This window comes from Rutilus rutilus (genome assembly GCF_951802725.1).
Source record: "Rutilus rutilus genome assembly, chromosome: 4".
Taxonomy (NCBI): Eukaryota; Metazoa; Chordata; class Actinopteri; order Cypriniformes; family Leuciscidae; genus Rutilus; species Rutilus rutilus.
In genome coordinates, this window is record NC_140212.1 from 2,418,429 (window position 1) to 2,443,267 (window position 24,839).

Consider the following 24,839-nt stretch of genomic DNA (forward strand, 5'->3'; position numbering starts at 1 on the left):
CATTTGCGGATCAGCGGGGTCTCTGCTAACAGCTATAATTCCATCTCGTAGGGTGAGGAAGGGGGTGAATAATAGCGTAGACGGGGTTTACCAGAGGAGGAACTGTGTGTTAAAGCCCGTCATTACACTTTCTGTCCATCCGTGTCCTCCTCTCACCCATTCCCTGCTTATATCTTCATCTGAGGGTGTTTATTGATACTCCAGGGCACTTGATAGCGGTCAGCACCATCATTCTTGAAGAGGATGTGCTTCGCATACTAGACAGAGTCCATTTTACACTCTCCCATCCGGTTTGCATGCCTGCTTAAGCAACATGCAGACCCAGTGTTTGTCTTTCTAGGGCTATTAAAGTGGCCATATTCATAACTTTGGAATACTTTTACATTGTTTAAAGTAAAAAAAACGAACTATTTTTCTCATACTGTACATTGTTGCAGCACCTCTTTTCACCCTCTGCCTGAAACACTCTTTTTTAGTTCCTACCTCTTTAAACCCCGCCTTTCCGAGATGCCCAGTGTGCTCTGATTGGTCAGCTGGACCAGTCTATTGTGATTGGTCAACCGATTGGAGCGCGTGTCGGAAATGTGTCGCCCCTTATCATAATCGGGTTTCAGCTCCCGAGGCTTCATGAGCAGCTATAAACTATGGTAACAAATCCCTCTGTATTGAAAGTCCATTCAATGTTTTTAGCCCTCGTGGTGGAAAAAGAAACCCAGTATCTCCTCGACATGCAAATGTGTAACATGATGACGTAGTTAAGTCACTGAAATAACGGCAGGACAACAAACAAGGCATTTCAAGTGTTTTCCGTTGGATTGATGAACTCTTTTTGCCGTGGATTGTGCCATGCACGCATGCATTGTTTACATGCACAAACTGCTATATTACACACAAAAGGAAAGGTAAAATCAAAAAAGCATGATATGTGCCCTTTTAACTAATGTTCTGAGTGCAACAAAGGTTAGGTCCTGAATACCAACTATAAGCAGACTACTGCTATCTGCTCTACTTTATGGTCCTGAAAACCTGGATAGATCTTTAAAATGCAGAACGTGCACTCGGCTGCATGGCGCGTCTGGAAATGTGCCCAGTTTTAACCCTCTTCTCCATAATTTCATGAATTACTGCTGCCATGATCAATTAAAAATATATCTCGTCTGTTTACCACAACAACATTAAATGCATAAAGGGCTAATCTATAACAAGCCTCATTCGCATAGAAATGAGATGCGTTCGCTCTGATAAGAATAACAATTAACTAAATACGGCTGCCACAGCGCTAAACAACACTAAAAAAAATATTTATTGAAAGATCACTTGAGTATGTTCTACAAGAAAATGCTATTTCAGTTTTTCTACTTCGAAATGTTTAAGTAATGTCTCTGAGTTGGCAAATTTTTTCAGTGCAAATATAGTCATTCCCACCAGAATTTTTTCAGATATTTTCAAAATTGTGACTGAAAATCACATTTTTATTTTACATTTAGCCTACATTTAGTCATTTAGCAGACGCTTTTGTCCATTTTATGTCCATTATATAATGATTTTATCTCATTTAACTTTATCTCATTTAACTAGTCCCATGCGTTTAACACGAAAACATAAACATGCCATTGGATTACATGCGCAGCCATGTCTCTTTTAACATGTAATCATAATTATGGATTTTGATTGGCTGATACTGCTCTCAGGCTAATGTTTTCTGCGTAAAAAATTGAAAAATGCATTCAATGAGTCTGCACTAAAATTCTGTGATCACAATCCTGGAGAGGCTGTGTGCAACATTTGTTAAGGTGTTTAGTGAATAAAATGCAGGTTTGTGTTGAAATAGCACATGCTAAAGTAGTGCTTCACCCTGTGCTCTTTCTGTAAGACTCTCTCATTGCTGCGTGGTCAGCAAACACCTACGGTCTACATCACCTTTGGCTTCTGTGAGCAATGTCAACATCCACTGAACGTACAGTAAACCGCTGAACACTCGACCCAGAGCGCTCCTGGTCTCATACACCATCAAAACCAAGAACATCCATGACATTTCGGTCAATATGTGAAAGAGCAGAGGTTCAGGAACACTGCGGGTACGTAAATCCCCGTTTATCCTTAGTTTAACAACTGAGAATTAATTAAATGGATTCAACTTCTGCACACGGTGAGCAGATAAGAATGTGCAAGATAAGAATAATAATACGCTTTCCCTTCTTAGACGAACTACCCGCTGGAACACACTACACCACTTCTTTCTTTAAATCTGAATAGATTTTAAAACCCAATTTATCGTTCACTTGCCAACTTTGTAAGAGGAAAAACTAGGGATCATACATATGCCAAATAAGGATCATACACTACCAGTCTTTTAACTCTTTCCCAGCCATTGACGGAATTTTACGGCTTTCTGTATTTTCACTGTTATATGGTAGGGGGCGCTATGGAGGCTTGTTTCCGCCACAGAATAAAACATTTTAAAAGATAATTGCGACTTTTTATCTCACAATTGCAAGTTTACATCTCGCAATTCTGACTTTTTTTCTCAGAATTGTGAGATATAAAGTCAAATATACTCGCAATTGCGTGTTAAAGTCAAAATTGAGGGATCTAAACTCACAATTGCATGTTATAAAGTCAGAATTGAGGGATCTAAACTCACAATTGCGTGTTAAAGTCAGAATTGAGGGATCTAAACTCACAATTGCGTGTTAAAGTCAGAATTGAGGGAACTAAACTCACAATTGCATGTTATAAAGGCAGAATTGAGGGAACTAAACTCACAATTGCATGTTATAAAGTCAGAATTGAAGGATCTAAACTCACAATTGCGTGTTAAAGTCAGAATTGAAGGATCTAAACTCACAATTGTGTGTTAAAGTCAGAATTGAGGGATCTAAACTCACAATTGCGTGTTAAAGTCAGAATTGAGGGATCTAAACTCAGAATTGCGTGTTATAAAGTCAGAAATTGCAAGATTTTTTTATTCTGTGGCAGAAACAAGCTTCCACAGGGCGCTGTTATGCATCTTCTGAAAACATACTTAATCTCATGATCAAAACATAGGCGAAGAATAAGCAGAAACAAGCGATAGCATATGTATGCAGATGCAGATGCATATGTAAAATAGCGCGATCATCAACATTAAAGGGCTCATCGGATGACAAATTCACTTTTATATGGTGTTTGCATATAAATGTGTCTTTGCAATGTGTGGAAAAAATCCATTCTCTCCTTTTTTTTTTATTCTTAAAAAAGTCTAAACACTCTCAATAATCAAGCCGTTTGGATTTTCTGAGCACTATGATGTCATATAGCTCATGCTCCGCCCACGACCACTGAGGGACTGTCCCGTATTAGCATATTTCCAGCTCTCAGCCATTTGTATACTGTCCACCAAGGCAGCACTTTACGTGTCTTGTGTCGACACCCCCCCATGGGTTAGAGAGGGGTGGGGTGAGCACTTGCTCATTATCATTTAAAGAGACATGCACCGAAACGGGTTGCTGTGAACAGAGCTGTTTTTGAGGAGGTAAAAAGGGTGTTGTTTTACACAACCATTGAGGAATTTTAACCAAAGTGTATTACAAACTTTACATGAAGACCCTAAAGAATCATACCAACTTGTGGAAAATGGGCATCCGATGGCCCCTTTAAACATTATATAAATTGCCTAAAACTGGTTTAAATTCATCAATGCATCAAGCCAGTCTAGGCAACCAGGAAAAGCCATCTTACCAATCTCTCGAGAGATCTGCACGAACGCTTCCACGCCGCTTTCCCCGTAGTTCCCTTCCGAGGCCAGCGTGGAAACGTAGTTCCAGCCCATCGCTGTGACGATATCCAGCATGGCCTGGGCCTGGTAGGAATCCGGTGGAACGACGCGGGAGAAAAAGTCATAGCGAGTGTTGTCGCTCAGCTCCGGAGCTGTGGATGCATAGCTGATCTGAGGAATCTGCAGAGAAATAAAGAAAGAGAGCGTTCAGAGGGATGCTTCTCTGCTATCACAGCATATTTACCCAACATATGCTGTTTTGTTTGTGCATACAAGTATTGCATTAGCTTAGCAACATGTGCTAACCAGGATTATTATCATTAGCTAAAAAATCTAAAAAGCCCCACACATGATGTGCGGACAAAAATATATATACTGTGGTAACAAATTAAGAATTCGTTCTCTCGTTTTAGTAAATCGTGGCCATATTGTACTAATTCGTTCCCTCATTTTGAATTAACTAAAACAAGGGAATTAATTATTACAACTTGGCCACGATTTAGTAAAAATAGGGAACAAATTACAATATTGTGAGCACAATTTAGTAAAACGAGGGAATAAATTATTATATCATGCTCACTATTTAGTAAAACGAGGGAACGAATTAGTAAAATGTGTTGGCGTATTAATAAGTTGCAGGAGCACATTTTATTTCAGCTTGTTGCATAGACAATGTGTCTTATTTTAATTTAATTGTAGTTAAAGTACTAAAAAATGTAACCAAATAACCTAGAAACTAATAAATAAAAATAAATAAATACTACATAAAATAACTAAAAGAATAAAAATTACAGAAAACACAACAAAATGACTAAAACTAACCAGATTTAGTCAAAATAAACAGGAAAACGAAACATTTTAATCTATCAAACTCAACTCAAAAACTAGGATTTGTGAGAACAGTGAATTCAGGCCAGATATCTTTGTTTGAGGCAGGTTTGCCGCTGAGAATCATGGGTAATGGAGTCAGGGCGGTGGGAGGTTTGATTGACAGATTCATAGTAGAGGAAGAGTACAGGAGGATGTTAAAGAAGCTCACGGCTGAATTATCCTGAAGTGTTCCGTTACAAAACTGTTTTGAGATGCAGCTCACGTCAATCTACACAAACAGAGTTAAATCCAAACATCCCCAGAGGTGCGACAGCACACAATCACCTAGACTGTGCGTTCACCGCTCCAAGCTGTAAATAAGAAAAGATTTAGCCACAAAGTGCTTGAGGAACATCGCTGTATGTGTGTGGATAGCTTTGTCAAGTAGATCCATGAGTAATGATGCAGAAAGTTGTGACATTGAAAAATACATCAAATTTACACCGTCTCCATGCAGCAGTGAGGAGTGGAAATTGAAATCTTACACTGTAAGACTGATAGATAATCAAGAGTTTTTGATAAACGTGCAACAAGAATGCCATGTAGAGCTAAAAAAAAATAAGACAGCCTCAAAGCTCGCAGCGTCTTACACGTAAACTATGTTGCTAATAAGATGTCAAGTGAACTTTTGCGGGTTCACTCATCTGAAAAGGTTAAACATTTTGCAATGCAAACTTTCATTAAGTATAGCAGCGGCGGCTCATGAATATTTCATGAGAAAAGGCTACACAAATAAGAAAACACCCAAGAGGCCAAGATACATAAAAGACGGGAAAGATAACTCTTACTCCTTAATGTATAACACTTTTAAAATAAACAAATATTGCTTTCTGAGATAAAAGTAGCATATTGTGAATATGAAGTAATGATCTCATACCAAAGAATCATTGGTATCTGGTATGATGAGCATCATAATTAAAGGAGAGTGACATATTTTAAACATATTTGCTTATGAAATAACTAAGTATTACACATGGAAAATGTTTTAGAACGTTTTTACTATTACAGTTGTGAAGGTTAATTGATCGTGAAAAGTGTTGATTATAGCATTATATTTAGATCCATGGCGTTATATTTAGATCATGGCATAAAAGGTTGTAGTGATGAGCATGTAGCCAATCACAGATATGTTGAGCGCATGAATGCAGTGATCTCATCACTGCAACTCACGAAATGCTTTCATCATAACTAACACTGCAAACACGATGTAAATAAGAGATTTGTTGATTGTAACAGGAGTTTTGGCGAAAGTCCAGAACTCAGTCACTGATAAACTCTGGGTTTTGATTGACAGCTCGGTCAATTGTAAAGGGAACATTCTTTGAACGATTTCTATAATTTAATCACAGTTTAAATAACAGATTATTTTCATCCTACTAAGAGAAACAATGTGAAGTTGACAGTTTAGTCAATGGTTTGATTTACTGACACATAGACAAAGAACATCTGACTGTCTCTACATGAATCATTACATATCAAAACCACTGGTCACAGATCAGGCATCAGAATGAACAGTTACTTACATATTGTTGCATTACTGTCAATTCCATATCGTAAAAGTCTGTTTGCAAAGCCTGCACCGATACTGCAACTGATTTACCAAAGCATGCGCCGAAATTGCGACTGATTTACCAAAGAATCCACAGTGAAATGTATCGAATACAGATACATTTGTAGTGGGGTTTTTTTGTATTTATTTATTTAATCAGGAACAATACACATTAATAATACATGACAATATGTAAAATGCGCCAGATTTAGCCAACACTTGCAAATTTTCATCCGTCGTCCCTCATCTGAGACATTCACATTGTTGAAAATTAATTACCATATCCTTGGGAAAGTAATGTTATTTTTAGTCCAGTGATCCTGTATCTCTCCTCTCCCTTCGTCATCTCACTAACACGCCCGTGGACGGGCCAAAGTAGCAATGATGAAGTAGGTGTTGATTTTCTTCTCTTTCACCTATCATAGGCATATTCCACAACGAGTCCTTCTCTGGCCTTGATTTCAATAAAAGCCGTTTTTGTTTTTCTTACAGGATATTCTTATAGTATGATGACCTCTTATATGTCAAAAACTCAAAGAAAATTTGATAGCCCCTTTAATTGTAAAACCACTATAAATCAAGTTAAATTACGAAATAAAATGAATAACCCATCCTCTGTGAACACAAAAGCATTAAAGTGTTTGATTTTTACAGTCAATAAACTTTTCATCCTTAGTAATCCCCTTTTTCTAAATTTCCTCAAGCTATTTCTGCATTTATTTTACCAAAAAAAAACAAAAAAACCTTGTTTACCTGTCACCTCAAGTCTCCAATGCAGGTGTAAAACACGCCAGAAGTAGTTTTAAAGCTCACTGAATGAGAACTTTAATATTGAGCTGAATATTGAGCGGTTGTAGTTTATGACTCCGGCGGATAAAAACACTACTATAAAGATCTCCGCATGAAATGTTCTTCTGGCCAAGCAACAGAGATCTCACAATGATCACACCGCACGAGCACAGAGGCATTTGCATTAAAAGAACACGGCACTGAAGACATACAAATGAAGGGACATAACAAACCCGAGGCGATGTACGAAAGGCTGGAAGATAAGAATGAAGAAATGGGATGTTTGTGACAGCTCTGTGGTTTTATGCAAAAGGGAAGTGATCAAGAGATCCTTGAGCATTTAAAACCTAATAATCCTCAGATTCTCGCTAACCCAAGACCTGTTTAATGGTTAAAAGAAATAAGATAAGCTGTTGACAGCATTTGTGATAATGTTTATTACCACAGACTACAATGCTGATATATGAACAAACATTGGATGGATGGATGGATGGATGGATGGATGGATGCTTTTTGGGGCATTAAATATTGGTAAAATACAGGTAAATTGATGAGCACAAACCTTTTTGTTTTTCAAAATAATAGTTTTTTATTGTTTTAATAGCCTAGTATAAAAGTTATATTTAAGTTAATAGTAAATGATTCATTTAAATACTCTCCTCCCATACATACTGTATTACATCTGAAAGAGAAACTCCTAATGCCTTTGCAATAAGGTCAGTTGCAAAAATAACCCTGTCAACACCTTTTCAGCGCTAGTTTTGCACTGTGTGTCTTTACTAAATCCTGACGGTAGTTTTTTAACACCAAAAGAGTGTTTGCGCTCGTGCAAGCTGTTGGTAAAATCGACCCTGTGCGTCTTACAGTGTTAAGTGCCTTAGCCTACTGTAACAGCATTTGACATAAATGCTGTGGTGCATTGTGTATATGCATCCATAAAAAATTAAGCCATTATTGATTGTGAAAATTCTCCCAGAATGCTCTGCACTTTTGAAATTATTTGCATATTGTGTTTTCATATAGAGAGGTCAAACAACTAAAGCTATAATGCAAGATTGGAAGTCACAAGTATAATATCTGATCATACTCACAAATATATGTGCGTGCGCATTAATTTGAACAGTGTGTGTGTGTGTGTGTTTGAGTCCCAGGATAATGGAGCTGGGTGGCTGCTGTATAAAGCTGATAGATGCTTCTCCAGCACTGCTAATTAACCCTTGCACAGACCTTTATTGTCCGACATTCAGCAGCGTAAGGCAGACATGGACCTTAACAAAGGGTGCAAATGCAAGATTGGCTCCGGACAAACACACACAAACACACAGGCACCCTCATGTAATTACAGCTCCATTGATTAATGCGTCTTGTATGCTGAGATTACATGGATCTGACGACACGACTGATTCCCTGGCGAGTCTGTATTGTGTGAGTAGAGGAGACGTATTATATTATAAGTGTGTGTGTGTGTGTGTGTGTGTGTGTGTGTGTGTGTGTGTGTGTGTGTGTGTGTGTGTGTGTGTGTGTGTGTGTGTGTGTGTGTGTGTGTGTGTGTGTGTGTGTGTGTGTTCACCTATGCATGCAATAGAACATCATAGAAGGCTAATACCTCATTGCTATCAAACCTTTTCCTCAAATCTTAAATGTATAACAAAATTAAGATAAACAAAATGTATGCATTGTACAACATATCCATACTACGATATAATCAATTGATACCATTTTAATGTAAAGTAATTCAAAATTATGCATTCAGTTTAATATTGTCATAAGTTTCCAATAAAAATGATCTGAAATTTCCTATTTTACAAGACTAAGAACATTTTTGGGGTAGCAAACTAGTTTAGATAGATTACTTGGTTTTAAATCAATAACTAACTTAATAATAAAATAGCCTCTGTGTATAAAAGTCCCATTTTTCTGAGGACGTAACCATAGTAACTGGCTGATTAAGATCATCAGATTAGATTATTAAGATAATATTGAACAGTACGTCAACAAAACAGTAGAGCCTACTGTCATTAGTTATAAATCTATTATAGATTTAAATATCATGTATATAACAAAAACTGGTCTTTCAGACAATAGATGTTTGGGTTACTGTGCTGGAGGGACCAAAAGAACATTTTTTGGGTATTACAAGACAAACAACAACCGAGAACGCTCTGAAACGATCCATAAAAAAATCTTTAAAAAAGGCTGAACCTCCTGAAAGTTATACCGTATAAAATAAATTAAAATTTAATAAATTACAAAAAATTACAAAATAAAATAAAAAAGTATATAAAATATTTAAGATTAAGACAAACAAAATGTATTTATTTAAAAAATAAAGCATATGTATACTATCATTAATTGATTAATTTCATTAATATAATTAATGCATTTTATTTAATGTAATTTAAAACTCAAAATTGCACAAATCATGCATTCAGTTTAATATATATATATTTTTTTTTTTATTACGATTAAGAAATTAATTTTTGGGTAGCACGAGACAAACAGCCTGAAATTATCTATACATGTAAATACACCTTTAAAGCAGTTATTGTATGATTTACACAGCATTTCCAACCAACAAAATGTTTCATGCACTTTATAGGCCAAAAAGATGTGGGTAATCAGGTCATGTAATGCATGTTCCCCCTCAGTGCCTCTGTGACATCTGGTTTAGTGTCGCTTTCAGTCCAAACAAAGGGATCAGCTGTGGGCGTAATGTCAAACACAAGTGAACGTCCAGCATCTCGGACAAAAAGCAGGTGGACCGAAGAGACCTTATACATTTAGCTGTAAGCATTTGTCTTTATGCTAAAACAGTAGATTGGATTAGTTGCTCAGCATTGCCTGCAACAACATTATAAACACCTTATCTCACATTCAGTGACAGAAGCAAGACGACCACACACAATACAAACAATAGGACGCTCGCCCAGAACCAAATACACTGCCAAAATAGTAGCATTACGTCCTGAAAATAAACCAACACCTCAGACTCTGAATGTCAGACGTTTGGCTCAGTAGACGTTTGGTGCTAGTGTTGTTTATATGTCTATATGCTTTAAGACAAACCATGTGTAAATTCATAAGTCGACACCATTGCTGAGTATTTTCACCTTAAAACTCTCCTTTCAAACACGCTTTGAAATCGCTGGTGTTTCTGACGTCACAAACTACCTTGTAACCAATCAGATCAACGTGTGATCGTCAACCAGTGGATCTCTGAGCTGAGTGAGTGGAGGCGGGGCTCATTTGCATATTCATAGAACCATGCATACTAAATGAGGTAAGGGTGTCGAGTTACATTCAAGATATTTTAAGGCATGACCTAGTTTAAATATGTAACTTTGGTGATCAAAGATGAGTTTTAAGGGATACAATGATTGACTACAGGGGGACTTTAACCCTCTGGGGTCGGCAAACGCGCCGGCACGTTTTGCTGGATTTTTTTCACATATACTGTTGCAGCAAAATAGACTTAAAATACTCCGCCATTTATGGTCATACAGACTTAAGAAATATGAAAAAATAAACTATTAAATGTCTACTTTTTTATGTGTCCACTTACAATCGAAACAAAACATTGTGCTTTTGTAAAATAAAGAAAATAAAACAGGGTGTGCTTTCTGCCTCTCCGTCTCCGTGAACTTTATTTCTGGAGCACGTCTCTAAACTTAAACAGAACTCAGCGAATACTATTCACCCAGGCATGAGCAATATATCTTTATAACCATTTAAGTGTCTACTATTCAATGATCTAATTCAAAGCTAAAACAAATATTCTCTGTTTATGTAATCTGTATGAAAAGAGAGAGATGTCAGTCGTTCTCATTTCAGCTCATTATCTGCTAATGTGACCACGCCTAATGAGAGCGCACGCTATTCAAATGAAAATGATCTGAAGCGATCCATGCAAACCTGTGAACGCCCACATCAACTCGATAAAACTAATAATACTAAATAATAATCCTGGAAAATTTACCTCAGAAGTGCTGGTTTAGTTTCATTTCGAGGAGCAACGGATCCAGCTGAGGATTAACTACCTTGTAACCAATCAGATCAATGTGTGATTGAGTGGATCTGTGAGCTGCTGTGAGTGAGTGGAGGCGGGGCTCATTTGCATATTCATAGAACCGCGAATACTAAACGAGGCAAGGGTGTAGAGCTACATTCAAGATATTTTAAGGCATGACCAAGTTTAAATATGTAATTTTGGTGATCAAAGATGAGTTTTAAGGGATAAAATGATTGACTACAGGGGGACTTTAACCGATAACAGCCTGAACAATGAGATGAAGCGCTTGTATAATTTGCACAGTGGTTCCAACAGGGTTTGTTATATTTTACAAGGCTATTTTACAAGACTAAGATCATTTTTGGATAGCCAAAATAATGCAGCTGATGCCAAGCAGTGACCACAGTAAAGCAACAGGGAACCCAAACAACTCAGACTCTGAGTGTCAACATGGCCATTTCACCCGCAATGAGGCGGATCGCTTACATTGTGCTCTACTGATAATGGCAGCGTCGGGGTGTAAACGCAGGGCAAAGCGCCCTCTCTCCTCAGCGGGACACACACATTTGGCAGGTGGCTTAGCACGGGCTTCCAGCGCCACAGTTTCATCCATCATCTGGACGGCCTGTCGGATTGGACGCTTGGACTGGCAGAGCTACGGGTGGTCAGAGACAGATTCGCTGACGGGGTTTATATGACTGTTGAGATCGCAGAAGAAGCCGCTCGATCGCCTTACATTACCACTTTATGTATGAAGAGATGTTTGCTGTAGGCTCAACTGTAATGTAATCAGACTGATGCAGCTCTGCTATCGTACAACAAGAGGTGACCTCTGACCTGAAGGTCTCATTATCTCTGGGTCATTCATATTCTGCCATTCAGACACTAATACGTTATTAATTATGACTTGACTAGTTGCACGAGAAAATGAACAGAATTCAAATCAAGAGATTAAGCCTTTGCTCGCTCAGTGAGGGACTGGGAGTTTACATGAAGGTGACAACGTTAATTCTAATATTTTTTATAAATAATATATTATAATATTATAATTATTGAAAAATATTAAAGTATTTATATAAAATAAAGTGCATGTATATCACAGAAACAGCACATTGTGCAGCACAAGACAAATATTAACTGAATGTTTGACCTGAAATGAGCCATAAAGAAACAGTTGAACCCCTTGAAAGTTAAATAAATTTGCACAGTGGTTACAACCAGTTTTGTGAGCTTCTTTAGGCATTTACAAAAAAAAAAAAAAAAACATTTGTGAGTTTAAAGGGGACATGACATGAATTTTTTTAATTATTTTGATATATTATTTGAATAATGTTCACTTATAATGTTAATAAAGTTTTTGCACAATAATAAAAAATAAATAACTTCATATATATATATATATATATACTGTATATATATAATTAAATAATTTAAAATATATAGGTGGTTTTGGTCACATGGGTAAAAAAAAAATTAAATTGAGATTTATACATAACATGAGAGCTGAATAAACAAGCTTTCCATTGATGTATGGTTTGTTAGGATAGGACAGTATTTGGACGAGATACAACTATTTGAAAATCTGAGGGTGCAAAAAAATCGAAACATTGAGAAAATCGCCTTTAAAGTTGTGCATTTATGTTGGCGATTGTGCTGCATTCACTCACAAAAATACATGTTTTATATATTTACGATAGGAAATTTACTAAATATCTTCATGGAACATGATCTTTACTTAATATCCTAATGATTTTTGACATAAAAGAAAAATCGATAAATTTGACCCATGCAATGTATTGTCGGCTATTGCCACAAATATACACAAATATACCCGTGTGACTTGTGACTGGTTTTGTGATCCAGGGTCACACACACACACATATATATATATATACACACCGATCAGGCATAACATTATAACCACCTTCCTAATATTGTGTTGGTCCCCCTTTTGCAGCCAAACAGCCCTGACCCGTCGAGGCACGGCCTCCACTAAACCCCTGGAGGTGAGCTGTGCTCTCTGGCACCGAGATGTTCGCAGCACATCTTTAAGTCCTGTAAGTTGCGAGCTGGAGCTCATGGATCGGACTTGTTTGTTCAGCACACCCCACAGATGCTCGATTGGACTGAGATCTGGGGGATTTGGAGGCCGAGTCAACACCTCAAACTCATTGTTGTGCTCCTCAAACCATTCCTGAACCATTTTTTTGTATAACGAGTCATTTGTGGAGCTTGATTAAATAAATGCTTTGTTTATAAAGAGGACAGTTGAAGCTGTGTAACTTGCAAGATGTTTTAATGGAAGACCTTTTATATGTCTATATATCAAGGCAAATTTGATTTCTCATTTCATTTTTGTCCAGTATATTAAGGGGTATCTGAAGGGGACATGAACATGTCAGATTATACATTTCCCCAACGGCCTCGGCAGACCCAGGTGATTAGCATGCTAAGCCTCTGAGATCGCGACGCCTCCCAGCATCTCACCCTATCCTGAACGCGCTGAGAATTGGAAAATGTCTCAGCTCGCTCCTTTCAGACTTACTCTATCCTCGTTTCAGCGTGAGAGACGAATATCACAGCTCCTGTTCTCATACCACCCCGTTACAGCCATCCTGTGCCAGAATGGAGAGGATCACAGTAGTCTCAAGCTCTGAAAGCAAGCCATTGACCATCCACATAATGCATGCAAATATGACAAGAAGTATTGCTAGGTATTTTGCATGCATATAGGGAGTAATAAAAAAGTAATTGTGTGTGTGTGAGTGAGTGAGTGAGTGAGTGAGTGAGTGAGTGAGTGTGTGTGTGTGTGTGTGTGTGTGTGTGTGTGTGTGTGTGTGTGTGTGTGTGTGTGTGTGTGTGTGTGTGTGTGTGTGTGTGTGTGTGTGTGTGTGTGTGTGTGTGTGTGTGTGTGTGTACTTGTACAACTATCTTTGTGAGGACCAGTTTGAGTTTTAGACCAGTGGAGTGAGGACAAACAGAGTAAAGTGAGGATATGTTGTCCGGTCCTCACTTTCTGAGAGCCTTTAAAGGCCTGTTTGAGGGTCAAGACTTGGTTTTAGGGATAAGGTTATAATGAGGTTAAGGGTCGGTTTAGGGTCAGGGGTCGGGTTAGGCACTTAGTTGTGATGGGTAAGGTTAGAGTAAGTGGCTAGAGATTGCATTGTGTCAATGAATGTCCTCATAAAGATAGATGTACAAGAATGAGTGAGTGAGTGTGTGTGTGTGTGTGTGTGTGTGTATGCATATGTATATATGCATGCATAATGTATAGAATAAGTAATGAGATTTTTTTAGATATAATCACATATAAAGCTTGACATATCCATGTAATAGGTGTGTTTGCGCACTTTCTTGCTTTGAACACATGCTAACCATCACTCCATTTATCTCTGTCAAACGCACATGTATCATAAGTGGCCTCATGGGAAGCGTATGGTTTTTTATTCTTAGCAGCTCATTTAAACCTATTATCATTCGCCAGCGGTTCAAACGCGTCACGTGACACATCATGATCCCCAGTGATGTCAGCAAACTCTCTTACGCCATAACAGCTGTACCAATTAAAACCACGCGTCTAATGCCTCTATGATCATCGCTGCCCTTCCATTACTTTCCCGAACGCTCCCTCGCCGTTAGCCTCAATGCTAATTTCTTCCTGGTTGCCGCAATAAGGGCAAATTCGACAAACATCAGAAGTGCTTTTGATGGTGGGAGGATTTGGTGACTGAGTCAGAGCCGCTGAGGAGTTTGATGGCTCTCTCTGAATACCAATGTGCCTGGCAGGCCTCCATCATATTGTTGACTGAAAACGAGAGGGAGAGAGCGAGCGCTAATGCACCAGTTGAATTGCTATGCAGCTCGACGCGTGAAGGGTTGATCAGCGCTAAAGGCGGAGAGCGCAGGGTCTCTGGGTTGAAGAGTGTCATTTACCTTCAGCCTCGACTCAACTTCAGTAATAAGTGATAGCGACACACCACTGCTAATTTAAATAGCATTGATAAAAAAAAAAATGAAATATCCTCTATGAATTTGAACACCGATTGAATATTGATCCAGACCTTTCATAGAAAATATCCCTTTTACGGTAGAGGAACTGACTCTTCGTTGATGCTTTGCTAATTTCTTTCCTTTTTATTCAACAGGGAAACTCAAAATTTAATTATTCAAAAATAATCAAAATAGTATTTGCATTGTCTCTAATAATCGTTTGTGAATAATCCTTCTGCCTAATACGAGTCAAGTTGATCCCCAGATCCTTTTTTTGCGGTGTCTAAGACTATCTTAAAATAAACAAACAAATAAATCAATAAATGCAAATATAGCTTCACTTCTAAATCAGCTCAGAGTATAGAAATATCATTTTTTTAGGTTCTATTTAGAACTTTTAAGGGTTCCATCAGGGATCATTTTATGGATTTATAGTCTTAATGAATATGTTTTAATAAAATGTTATGAATTTAACAACAGCTTGTAAACATACTTTATCACTATAAAAAAAATAAAAAAAATAAACCTGTTAAACATGAAAGTGTTATAATCATTAAGACATTTCTTCTTAAATACAGTGCTATGCATAAGTTTAGACACCCATACTAAAGTTGACTAAAAAGAGGAATAAAAAATCATCTTTTGGAAACTGAACTTAATGCCTTAATTTAAAAAATTAGGAAAAATCCAACCTTTAAGGACACCAATTTTCTTTGTGAATGAATAATGCACGGTAAATAAATAAATGTTCTTCCTTAAAATACAGGGTGCATAAGTTTGGACACCCCTATGTTAAATTCCCATAGAGGCAGGCAGATTTTTATTTTTAAAGGCCAGTTACTTCATGGATCCAGGATACTATGCATCCTGATGAAGTTCCCTTGGCCTTTGGAATTAAAATAGCCCCACATTATCACATAGCCTTCACCATACCTAGAGATTAGCATGGTTTTATTTCAGTTAGCCTAATAGCTAGTTTGATTTGCATTGAGAGATGATCTTATGGAAAGTACCCCATGCCAATCTCTAGGTATGGTGAAGGCTATGTGATGATGTGGGGCTATTTTAATTCCAAAGGCCAAGGGAACTTTATCAGGATGCATAGTATCCTAAAAAAAAATTTTTTTTAAATACTTAAAAATAAAAATCTGCCTGCCTCTATGGGAATTTAACATAGGGGTGTCCAAACTTATGCACCCTGTATTTTAAGGAAGAACATTTATTTATTTACGATACATTATTCATTCACAAAGAAAATTGGTGTCCTTAAAGGTTGGATTTTTCCTAATTTTTTAAATTAAGGCATTAATTTCAATTTCCAAAAGATGATTTTTTATTCCTCTTTTTAGTCAACTTTAGCATGGGTGTCTAAACTTATGCATAGCACTGTAGATCCTTTAGGAATAAAGGGTTCTTTATAATTGGGTCGAGAATCCTAAAGTTCTATATAGAATCTTTTCATTTACATGTTCTTCCTGGTATCTCTCCCAGTAGTGGATTGAGCGAATCTCCATTTATCCCTCAAGGCATCTGGGTGTTTTTTTATCTCCTCTCCACTCCATCCGCCTGAAGAAATCCTCTTGTTCACCCTTCACTCTTAAAGAAAAGAATCTCTCCCACCCATCTCTGCCAAGTGTCATTTTAAAGGCAGCTAAGCATCCACGTGAACACACATGCCACAGAAACATCCACCTTCTTGTCTTCATATTCTTCCTTTAGCAGCGAGCTGTCGGTGTGTGGGAGGCCTGTGCTTCTGCACGCCTGCTCATTCCCCACTGAACACCGCACAAATCACCTAAACTCATGTGACTAAATCAAATGTGACTGATAAATCTATACCATATATATTATTGCACTGCACTGGCCTGAGACGTGTACTGGCCCATCACATCCCACTACAGACAGTTGACCACTATATAGAACACATGGAGATTATCACTGTATTGCCTATAATATAGGCTGATTTTCACTGTATTTAACCATTTTAATCATTAATAATAATAATTTGTAGCATTTATATAGCGCTTTTCTGGGTACTCGAAATGCTTTGCTAACTTACTTGCACAGAACTTTTAAAGTGCCGCTATTATGCTATTTTAAAGGCTAATTTTGTTTTCGAGTCTCTTACAAAAGTTTTACACACATCTAAAAGTTAAAAAAAACAACTACTTTTCTCATGGTTCGATAAAGCATGTGGTCTCTCTAAACCCCGCCTTTCTGAAAGTCTGCTCTGCTCTGATTGGTCAGATGCCCAGTCTGTTGTGATTGGTCTACTCTGCTCTGATTGGTCAGATGGCCCAGTCTGTTGTGATTGGTCTACTCTACTCTGATTGGTCAGATGGCCCAGTCTGTTGTGATTGGTCTGCTCTGCTCTGATTGGTCAGATGCCCAGTCTGTTGTGATTGGTCTACTCTGCTCTGATTGGTCAGATGGCCCAGTCTGTTGTGATTGGTCTACTCTGCTCTGATTGGTCAGATGGCTCCGTCTGTTGTGATTGGTCTACTCTGCTTCCAGTCTCAGCTACGACGACAGTGTTTGAGGGCGGGGCAAAGCAGACGCTGTGAACAGCCAATGAAGAGCATAGACTGGCATTATGCAAATGTGTTACAAACCTACAAAGACTTGTGCAGGAAGACTGGAATTACTGATGGAATTATATGATAAAGCATGATGAGGCATTTTAAATATTTGTATATCTCAACTGATTTGTATAATTTAATCGTAAGCAACAGCAGACAACAAAAATCTAGGCCAAAGTAACCACAGGTGAATGTCAGGTGTCATACACACCACAAATTGGCTAAACTAAGAGTGGTTGTTATAATGTTATTATATTTAATGACACTATACGACATTGCTTATTGTATTCTCTCAGTCATAGTAAAAACACGAGAAAGAATTCAACCTCTTTTATCTCCTGTAGGGAAAAAAAAAAGCCTTAAGAGATTCATTTTAGTGGCGGTAATTGAAAAGATTAAGTAACACTGGAGTTCAGCGGCGGTGCATTGCACAGAGCGAAAGACTGATTGAATTTTTAAGTTATCAGGGGGTGTTTGATTTGCATTGAGAGTCCGCAGTGGTGCCACTTTCAGCGGAATATAGAAAATTATACTTAACATGCTACATTATGGGTTGAAAGGATTTTATAAATCAAAGCACTAAGGAAAAATTGCAATTAACTCAAATGCACACGGCATCTATGAAAAAATGGCAGGGTGTGTCACTGTTGCCTTCGAGCTGAGCATGATGGGATATTTACAGTAGTGTTTGCTAACGCAAGCATCACTAATATATGGAAATCTGTTTCCGAATGAATGAATGAATGAATGAACACTTTTCAATATCAAAATGTGACTTTCATTCTTATTTGAAACTTTATCTCACAATTAACTTTAATATTTTGCTCCGAGGCAGAAATGGAAAGTGGACCTTTTTAAAGAAATCTTTCCAGCAATATGACTTGAGCTGAATATTGATACTATTGTCCTTTTCAGAGCTTCTTCACAGCAGAATTTGAATATGCCTCATATTTGATGAAGTTTGTGTCATTGATCAAACAAGTTTACATGTTTATGTTCATTCTCAAGGTCTAAAGGTAGGTAGGTAAATGAATATTGTAATAGATATCGATATCATATGATGTAGAAATAAATATTGTGATAATATATTTGGTCATATATCGCCCAGCCCTACTCTAAAGTGGACAATCGAAATAAAGTGTTACCTTTTTCTTTCTTTTTTTTCCTAATAAAGCTTGCAGACTGGCAATATATTGCCAGAATCAAGGAAAGCATTCAACAGGAACAAGACTCGGATCAGAAGTACATTATGAAGGCTTTCAAAGAGGTTTTGAAAATCTCTTCACATCAATCCTTGACGCCGGCTCTAAGAACAGCAAGAAGAAGAAGAGAGAGAGAGAGGCTCATGGACGCCAGTTCGCTCTCAACAATAACACTCTGACTCAACAGTCGGCACACGAAGAGAAAAATAATGATTCAGATTCTTTGTCCACTGAATTCTAGTAAGTGGAGGAGGGATATCAGGATACCTGTGCGTCTGAAACATCAGCTTTCTGCCATCAAATGTGGATCGGTTCCCGCGGTGGAGTGGCTCAATGCTCGAGTACTACAGTGTTTCTAACCTGAGAAAACACACAATATTCTAAGCAAACCACTTGGAGAAGTCTGCAGCATTATGTAAGTTTCTCATAAACACTGCGATAATATCAAGTTGCCTTCATTTCCGCCAGAACGGCTTCACTCACGCGAAAAGGCACTGATGTATTTTTCATTAGAATCACAACTGGCAGCATGCCGAGGTGGCACATAATTGCTCTCATATCATCTCGGATTGTAACCTGATCTTTTTGTTGCAGAAGAAAGCACAAGGCTGGGTTATGAAAGCCTAGCCGCAGGCATACTGGTTTACATGTGAACACCACACCTCCCTGAGCTCCACTGGCACATCTTCAATGGCACATCTCAGCACATTACAGACTCCATCTGACGCCACGTGCCGGTGACGGGCGGTGAAGGAACGAGGTCTCCACAGCAGGGCACTGAGCCCAATACAATTAGGCAATCAAAAAGTGATCCCTGCCAGCACAAAGACTTCATTTTTCATTGCCAACAAGTAGACCTGAGCTTTGATAATACACTGGGATGTGCCGAGTGGGATGAGTGAAGAGTAAAGGCAATTTAAAGGAATATTCAAGTGAAGTTAAGGGTTCAGTATAAGTTAAGCTCAATCAACAGCATTTGGGGTATAATATTTCACACATAAAAATCGTGAAGGAAAAATTAGGGATTTGCAATGGAAGTGAATAAGGGATTTTTTTTAGGGATTTATCTTTTATGTGTTGTAAAAATGGATTTAACTTTTCACAGAAAAGGTGAGTAAGCTTTTTGCCCACATTAAAATGATCTTACCATGAATGTTGTGTACGTCTTGAGGCTGTATTTCCATTCACTTCCATTGTCTCACCAAAACCCAGATTTTGTTAGACAACGAGAGACGATATGAGATATTCTTGACATTATGTGACGTGAATGCTGAGTTAAGCCAAGTACTGTAGCCGACATCAATCATCAAAACACAAAATCATAAAGAAAAAAAGTTATGAGGCACTTACAATGGAAGTGAATTGTACCAATTTTTGGAGCATTCAGAAGCAGAAATGTGAAATGTGCATTATTTGAGCTGTTTAAATCATCATTTTTACAGTAGTTTTAGGGTTTTATATGCATGTTTATATGAATATTGTTCATGTTTTGTTGCTGTATTATTGAAACAGTGAGTATTTCCTTTCACTTCTATTGTAAGTGCCTCCCTGTAATCCAGATTTTGTTAGAAAAAATTTAATTGTGAATATTCTTAACCTTCATTATTTGAGCTGTTTAAATCATATTTTTTTACAGTAGTTTTAGTGTTTCATTGTTTATGCGTTGTAAAATTGGATATAGCTTCACCAGAGAATGTCTAATAAGGGGAGAAGTTCCACTCTCAGGAAACGTCCGGCTTCTGAACTGGTTGCAGTTCCACTCTGTTTCCACATGAGGGCGCTCACAGGACGAGTGCAGTTCCACTCTGGCTCCACATGAGGGCGCTCACAGGACGAGTGCAGTTCCACTCTGGCTCCACATGAGGGCGCTCACAGGACGAGTGCAGAATGAATGGAGGTCTATGGCGCTATACCCCTCAAAATCCACTTTTCTCAGGATATAATTTCTTGTCTAGTAATCTGAATGTTGTATTCGAAAGGAGACGCAAAGAAATCACACATTGCTGGGTGTTCGATTTTTTAGAGTCACTTATTTGCTTTAAAAAGTCTTTCAAAATGTCAATGACGTCATACACATCGTACAACCAGAGATACTGCTTTACCGCAATCCTTCATTCACTTTGGTGCTTTCGCGCTCTGCACTTTCTTTTCTCTCGAGGCATCGACAACACAGCTGACACAGGTATAAACACACACAGCTGACACAGGTAAACACACAACACAGCTGACACAGGTAAACACACAACACAGCTGACACAGGTAAATACACAACACAGCTGACACAGGTAAACACACGTGCTAGAAGAGTTTTTGTTATGTTGTTTTAAAAGACCATGCCGAAAATACACACACACACACGATGCCATCAAGCGGTATCTCTGGTCGTAATCAGTCCTTCACTGACCAATCAGCGTTCATTAGCAGAATGCTAGCGTGTTATGGGCAACAACAACTCAACCTGTAAGAAATCGAAAGGACATAAGTACTCGTTCATTCAACTTTCGACCTGTAACCCATGTTGCAAAACCTACAATCAAATCTGAGATTTCTCAACGGCAATCGGGTGAAAGAGACAAATTTAGCCGTCATAGACTCCCATTCATTTTGCACTCATGGGCGATCGCCCCCAGTGGAACTCTGGTGGAACTACAACCAAAATTCGGTACAATAGGACTTAATAGGGAGTGGCCAGGCTCTCCGTAGACGGGCTCTGGCTTCACACAGAAAAAGGTGAGTAAGCTTTATGTCCACGTTAAAATTATTTTACCATGCATATTGTTTGCATCTTTACTATTGAAACAGTGAGTATTTCCATTCACTTCCATTGTAAGTGCACCACTGTAATCCAGGTTTTGTGGATATTTGAAATATTCTTGACATTACATGACATAAATGCTGAGTTAAGCCGAGTAGCCGACATCAATCATCAATATAAGGGTATCTGACATTTATCGACTTTTTCAGCATCAAGATTTCAGATTAAAATAAGGAAACTGTTTATGCAACTTTTTAATTCATTTTTCACTTCTGTGTGACGACTGCATGAATTCTCTAACGCTGCCGTTAGTGCTTAAGGTACTTCAGCGAAATCAAAGAATGAACTGGTGTGATTTAGAAGAAAATCAGGCCAAAATGAAGATCGGTTTGTGTTTGTTATGGGAGTTCGAAACACGACATGTTTATTATATGGAGTCCCAAACTGCAGAGCTCGTGCAAACATCCACGTCGCCATGCTTTCTTAACCACTGTTTTCTCACCGCTGTCATTTTCGTTGCGTGTTTGTGTTGTTGTTGAGAGGAAAGCGTGCAGCACATATTTACATATTCATCTGATGTTCGTAAACAGTAATCATGTATTTCAAACTTCTTTTTACCTCTAAATGAAGAAAGAAAAAGGTCTGTCATCTGCCATGTCCAACACTTAAGTACCCAGTGTGAGTCTCTCTGAAACTTAATTCTTACCCCTGCATGGCTGTCAATAATCTACTCCCGTGACACGAATGCTCAGGAAAATGAAACACAGGGTGACCTTTAGCGGCTGCTTTGATGCTTAAATGAATAATAAATGTTATAGACAATAGTGCTTTGGTCAAGTATTAACTATTTATGATAACAGGGAGACCCCGTGGTGTGCATTCACAGAGAGAGCGGTCGATCTTCATCGCAGTAATGCTGCACTGTAAAACACAATATTGTGTCGGGGTATTTAATACTATTTTATATACTATTATAGTATTTATTTATATTTTGAATTAGCATTTTAATTTTAATTTTATAATAATAATAATAATTTTTATTTAAATAGCCCCTTTCAAGACCTCAAGGTTGCTTTACAATAAATAGAAAGTAATATAAAAACAAGTACGGCGCCGACATGTAGCGCTGTTGTGTTTGGGAGCTTTCCCGATCCCGTCCCCCTTCTCTCTCTCTCTCTCTCTCTCTCTCTCCCACCTCACTTCCTGTCTAGCTACTGTCCTATCATAATAAAAGGCAAAAATGCCACAAATAAATCTTAAAAAAATAAATCGTAAAAAAATAAATCGTAAAAAAATAAAAAAATGTATCTTAAAAAAAATTATGTTATACAACAGCATTACATCATCAAATACCAGAGCTAAGGCAAATAACAACAGAACAGAACAAAAAGATGTAGGGATGGCGATTTATTAAAGGAAACAACATTATAGAGTTAAAGATCAGTAGGTTTTAGTCATTTTGTTATGTGCATTTTTGCATTTTTATTATTTTTTTAAGTTTCTGTTACTTAACTTAAGGCAAATTTACTGTTTCTTAAATTAGTTAGCATGAACTAACAATGGAAAATACTTCTAAAGCAATTACTAATCTTAGGCATTTACGAATCTTTATTAAAAAAACTTTTTTTTTACCGTATACACTAGTATTCTATTCTGATCAAAACCTGTGACTTTCTCATTAAAAGAAAACATGCAGATCTTACTTCAACTCCAGGCTTTGTGCAGAATTTTCTCCATTTAATTTGATATGCGAGATCTTTTCTCTCGAACAGTCCAGAGTGTTACTCAGTCAAATGTTCAGGGACTGAAATGCCGGTCTGGCTTCGCTGCGTTCTTACAGTTCAAGACCCCCCAAATGTCACCATCCGTATTAAATGTCCTTCCTCGCTCAGGAGATCAACTACTTGGACTCTTTTTGCAATCCTAATGGCTGTTTTAAGCGGCATTATTTTATGAAAATAACAACCCTGTTAGTTGCAACTATAGTGCCAAAAATAAATGTCTTTCTTTAAAGTAACACAGCAGCATGACACCCAGTAAAGCTGCACACACGTGTGATCTGGACAAATACAAAGAAGAACTGACACAAATGGTGAGGAAATTGCCACATAAAGAATAGTAAAGTTGTGTTTCAGTTGGAATACTGGCATTATACTTTCTGCATACTGTCTTTTATTACAAAAATAGTACGCAAAACGAGCATTTCAAACAGTAGTTTGCTACACGTCACATGACCTCACTATGCTTTATTCAGCTAATGGCACTCAGTTATCAACTTAGAAAATATGACTGCTGGCAAACAACGTCTACTTTGCCCCTCAAACATTGTAGTTGTAGATCCAGAGCTAGAATTCAGATATGATTATGAGCGTTGTAAACGGACGACCAATCACAACAGACTGGGCTATCTGACCAATCAGAGCAGAGTAAAATCTCGGAAAGGCGGAGTTTAGATTGAATCCTTTATCAAAGCGTTTCAGATACTGTGAAAAAAAGTGTATGTACTGTGAGTTTTTTGTACGTTTTTTTTAACCTTGGATGCATGTAAGCCCATTGTAGGAGAAACCAAAACAAAATTAGGAACATTTGAAGTAACAAAAAAGGGTCACTAAAATTAAGGTTGCAATCACTTCCAGTTAACTCTGTTATACTTGAAAAGGAAAAGTCAAAATGCATAAAATTGCGGAATACGCAGTGTGTTCTAGTTGTACACTTCATCTTTTTTACAAATGTAGTAGGTCATCCAGTATTGCATGCACGCACTAAAATACACTGCAAATAATACGCTATTCCAACCTGATCTTGAGAAAATATAACTATTTTACGAGATGGCGATTTCATATGAATTCGTACGACGTGACTCGTATGAAAATGTACGATTTTTAGACAAATTACAGCATAATGCTCCACCCCTAAAACTATCAGTGGGGCGTAAGCAGACTAAACGAAAATATATGAACTAGCCATCATTTCGCCAAAACATCAAACAGTTGGGAACTGCCATGAGATTGTGTTGGCTATTCATAGTAACTGTAGAGCAAAGTGTTGACACTAGCTTTAGCACGTTCTCGCTCCAGTATTATGACCGTTTAGTGCATAGACCGGGCAACATTTCACACTTCACTTGTACAGCTGAACAAGTACATCATCCGAGCTCGCGTATGTTCGTTTTCTCAGCGTTAACCACACATTAGCACTCACATCTACCCTGGAAATCCAGAGTTCTCGCGAGAGCATAATTTGAATTTGCTCAGCGAGTTACTCTGGCATCGAGATGCTCATTAACTACGCCCTTGTACCCAAGCTATCACACCGGTGTATCTGATATAGGCGAGCTAA

The 24,839-nt window shown here is 37.8% G+C and overlaps 1 protein-coding gene across 2 annotated transcripts in view; it reads right to left on the reverse strand.

Annotated features, from left to right (window-relative positions):
- Positions 1–24,839, reverse strand: part of grm8a (glutamate receptor, metabotropic 8a) — a 203,556-nt gene that overhangs the window by 125,931 nt on the left and 52,786 nt on the right. For both annotated transcript variants that reach the window (XM_084407247.1, XM_084407246.1), the window contains one exon: positions 3,721–3,937. In XM_084407247.1, the coding sequence (XP_084263373.1) occupies positions 3,721–3,937 (217 nt within the window). The remainder of the gene's footprint in view (positions 1–3,720; positions 3,938–24,839) is intronic.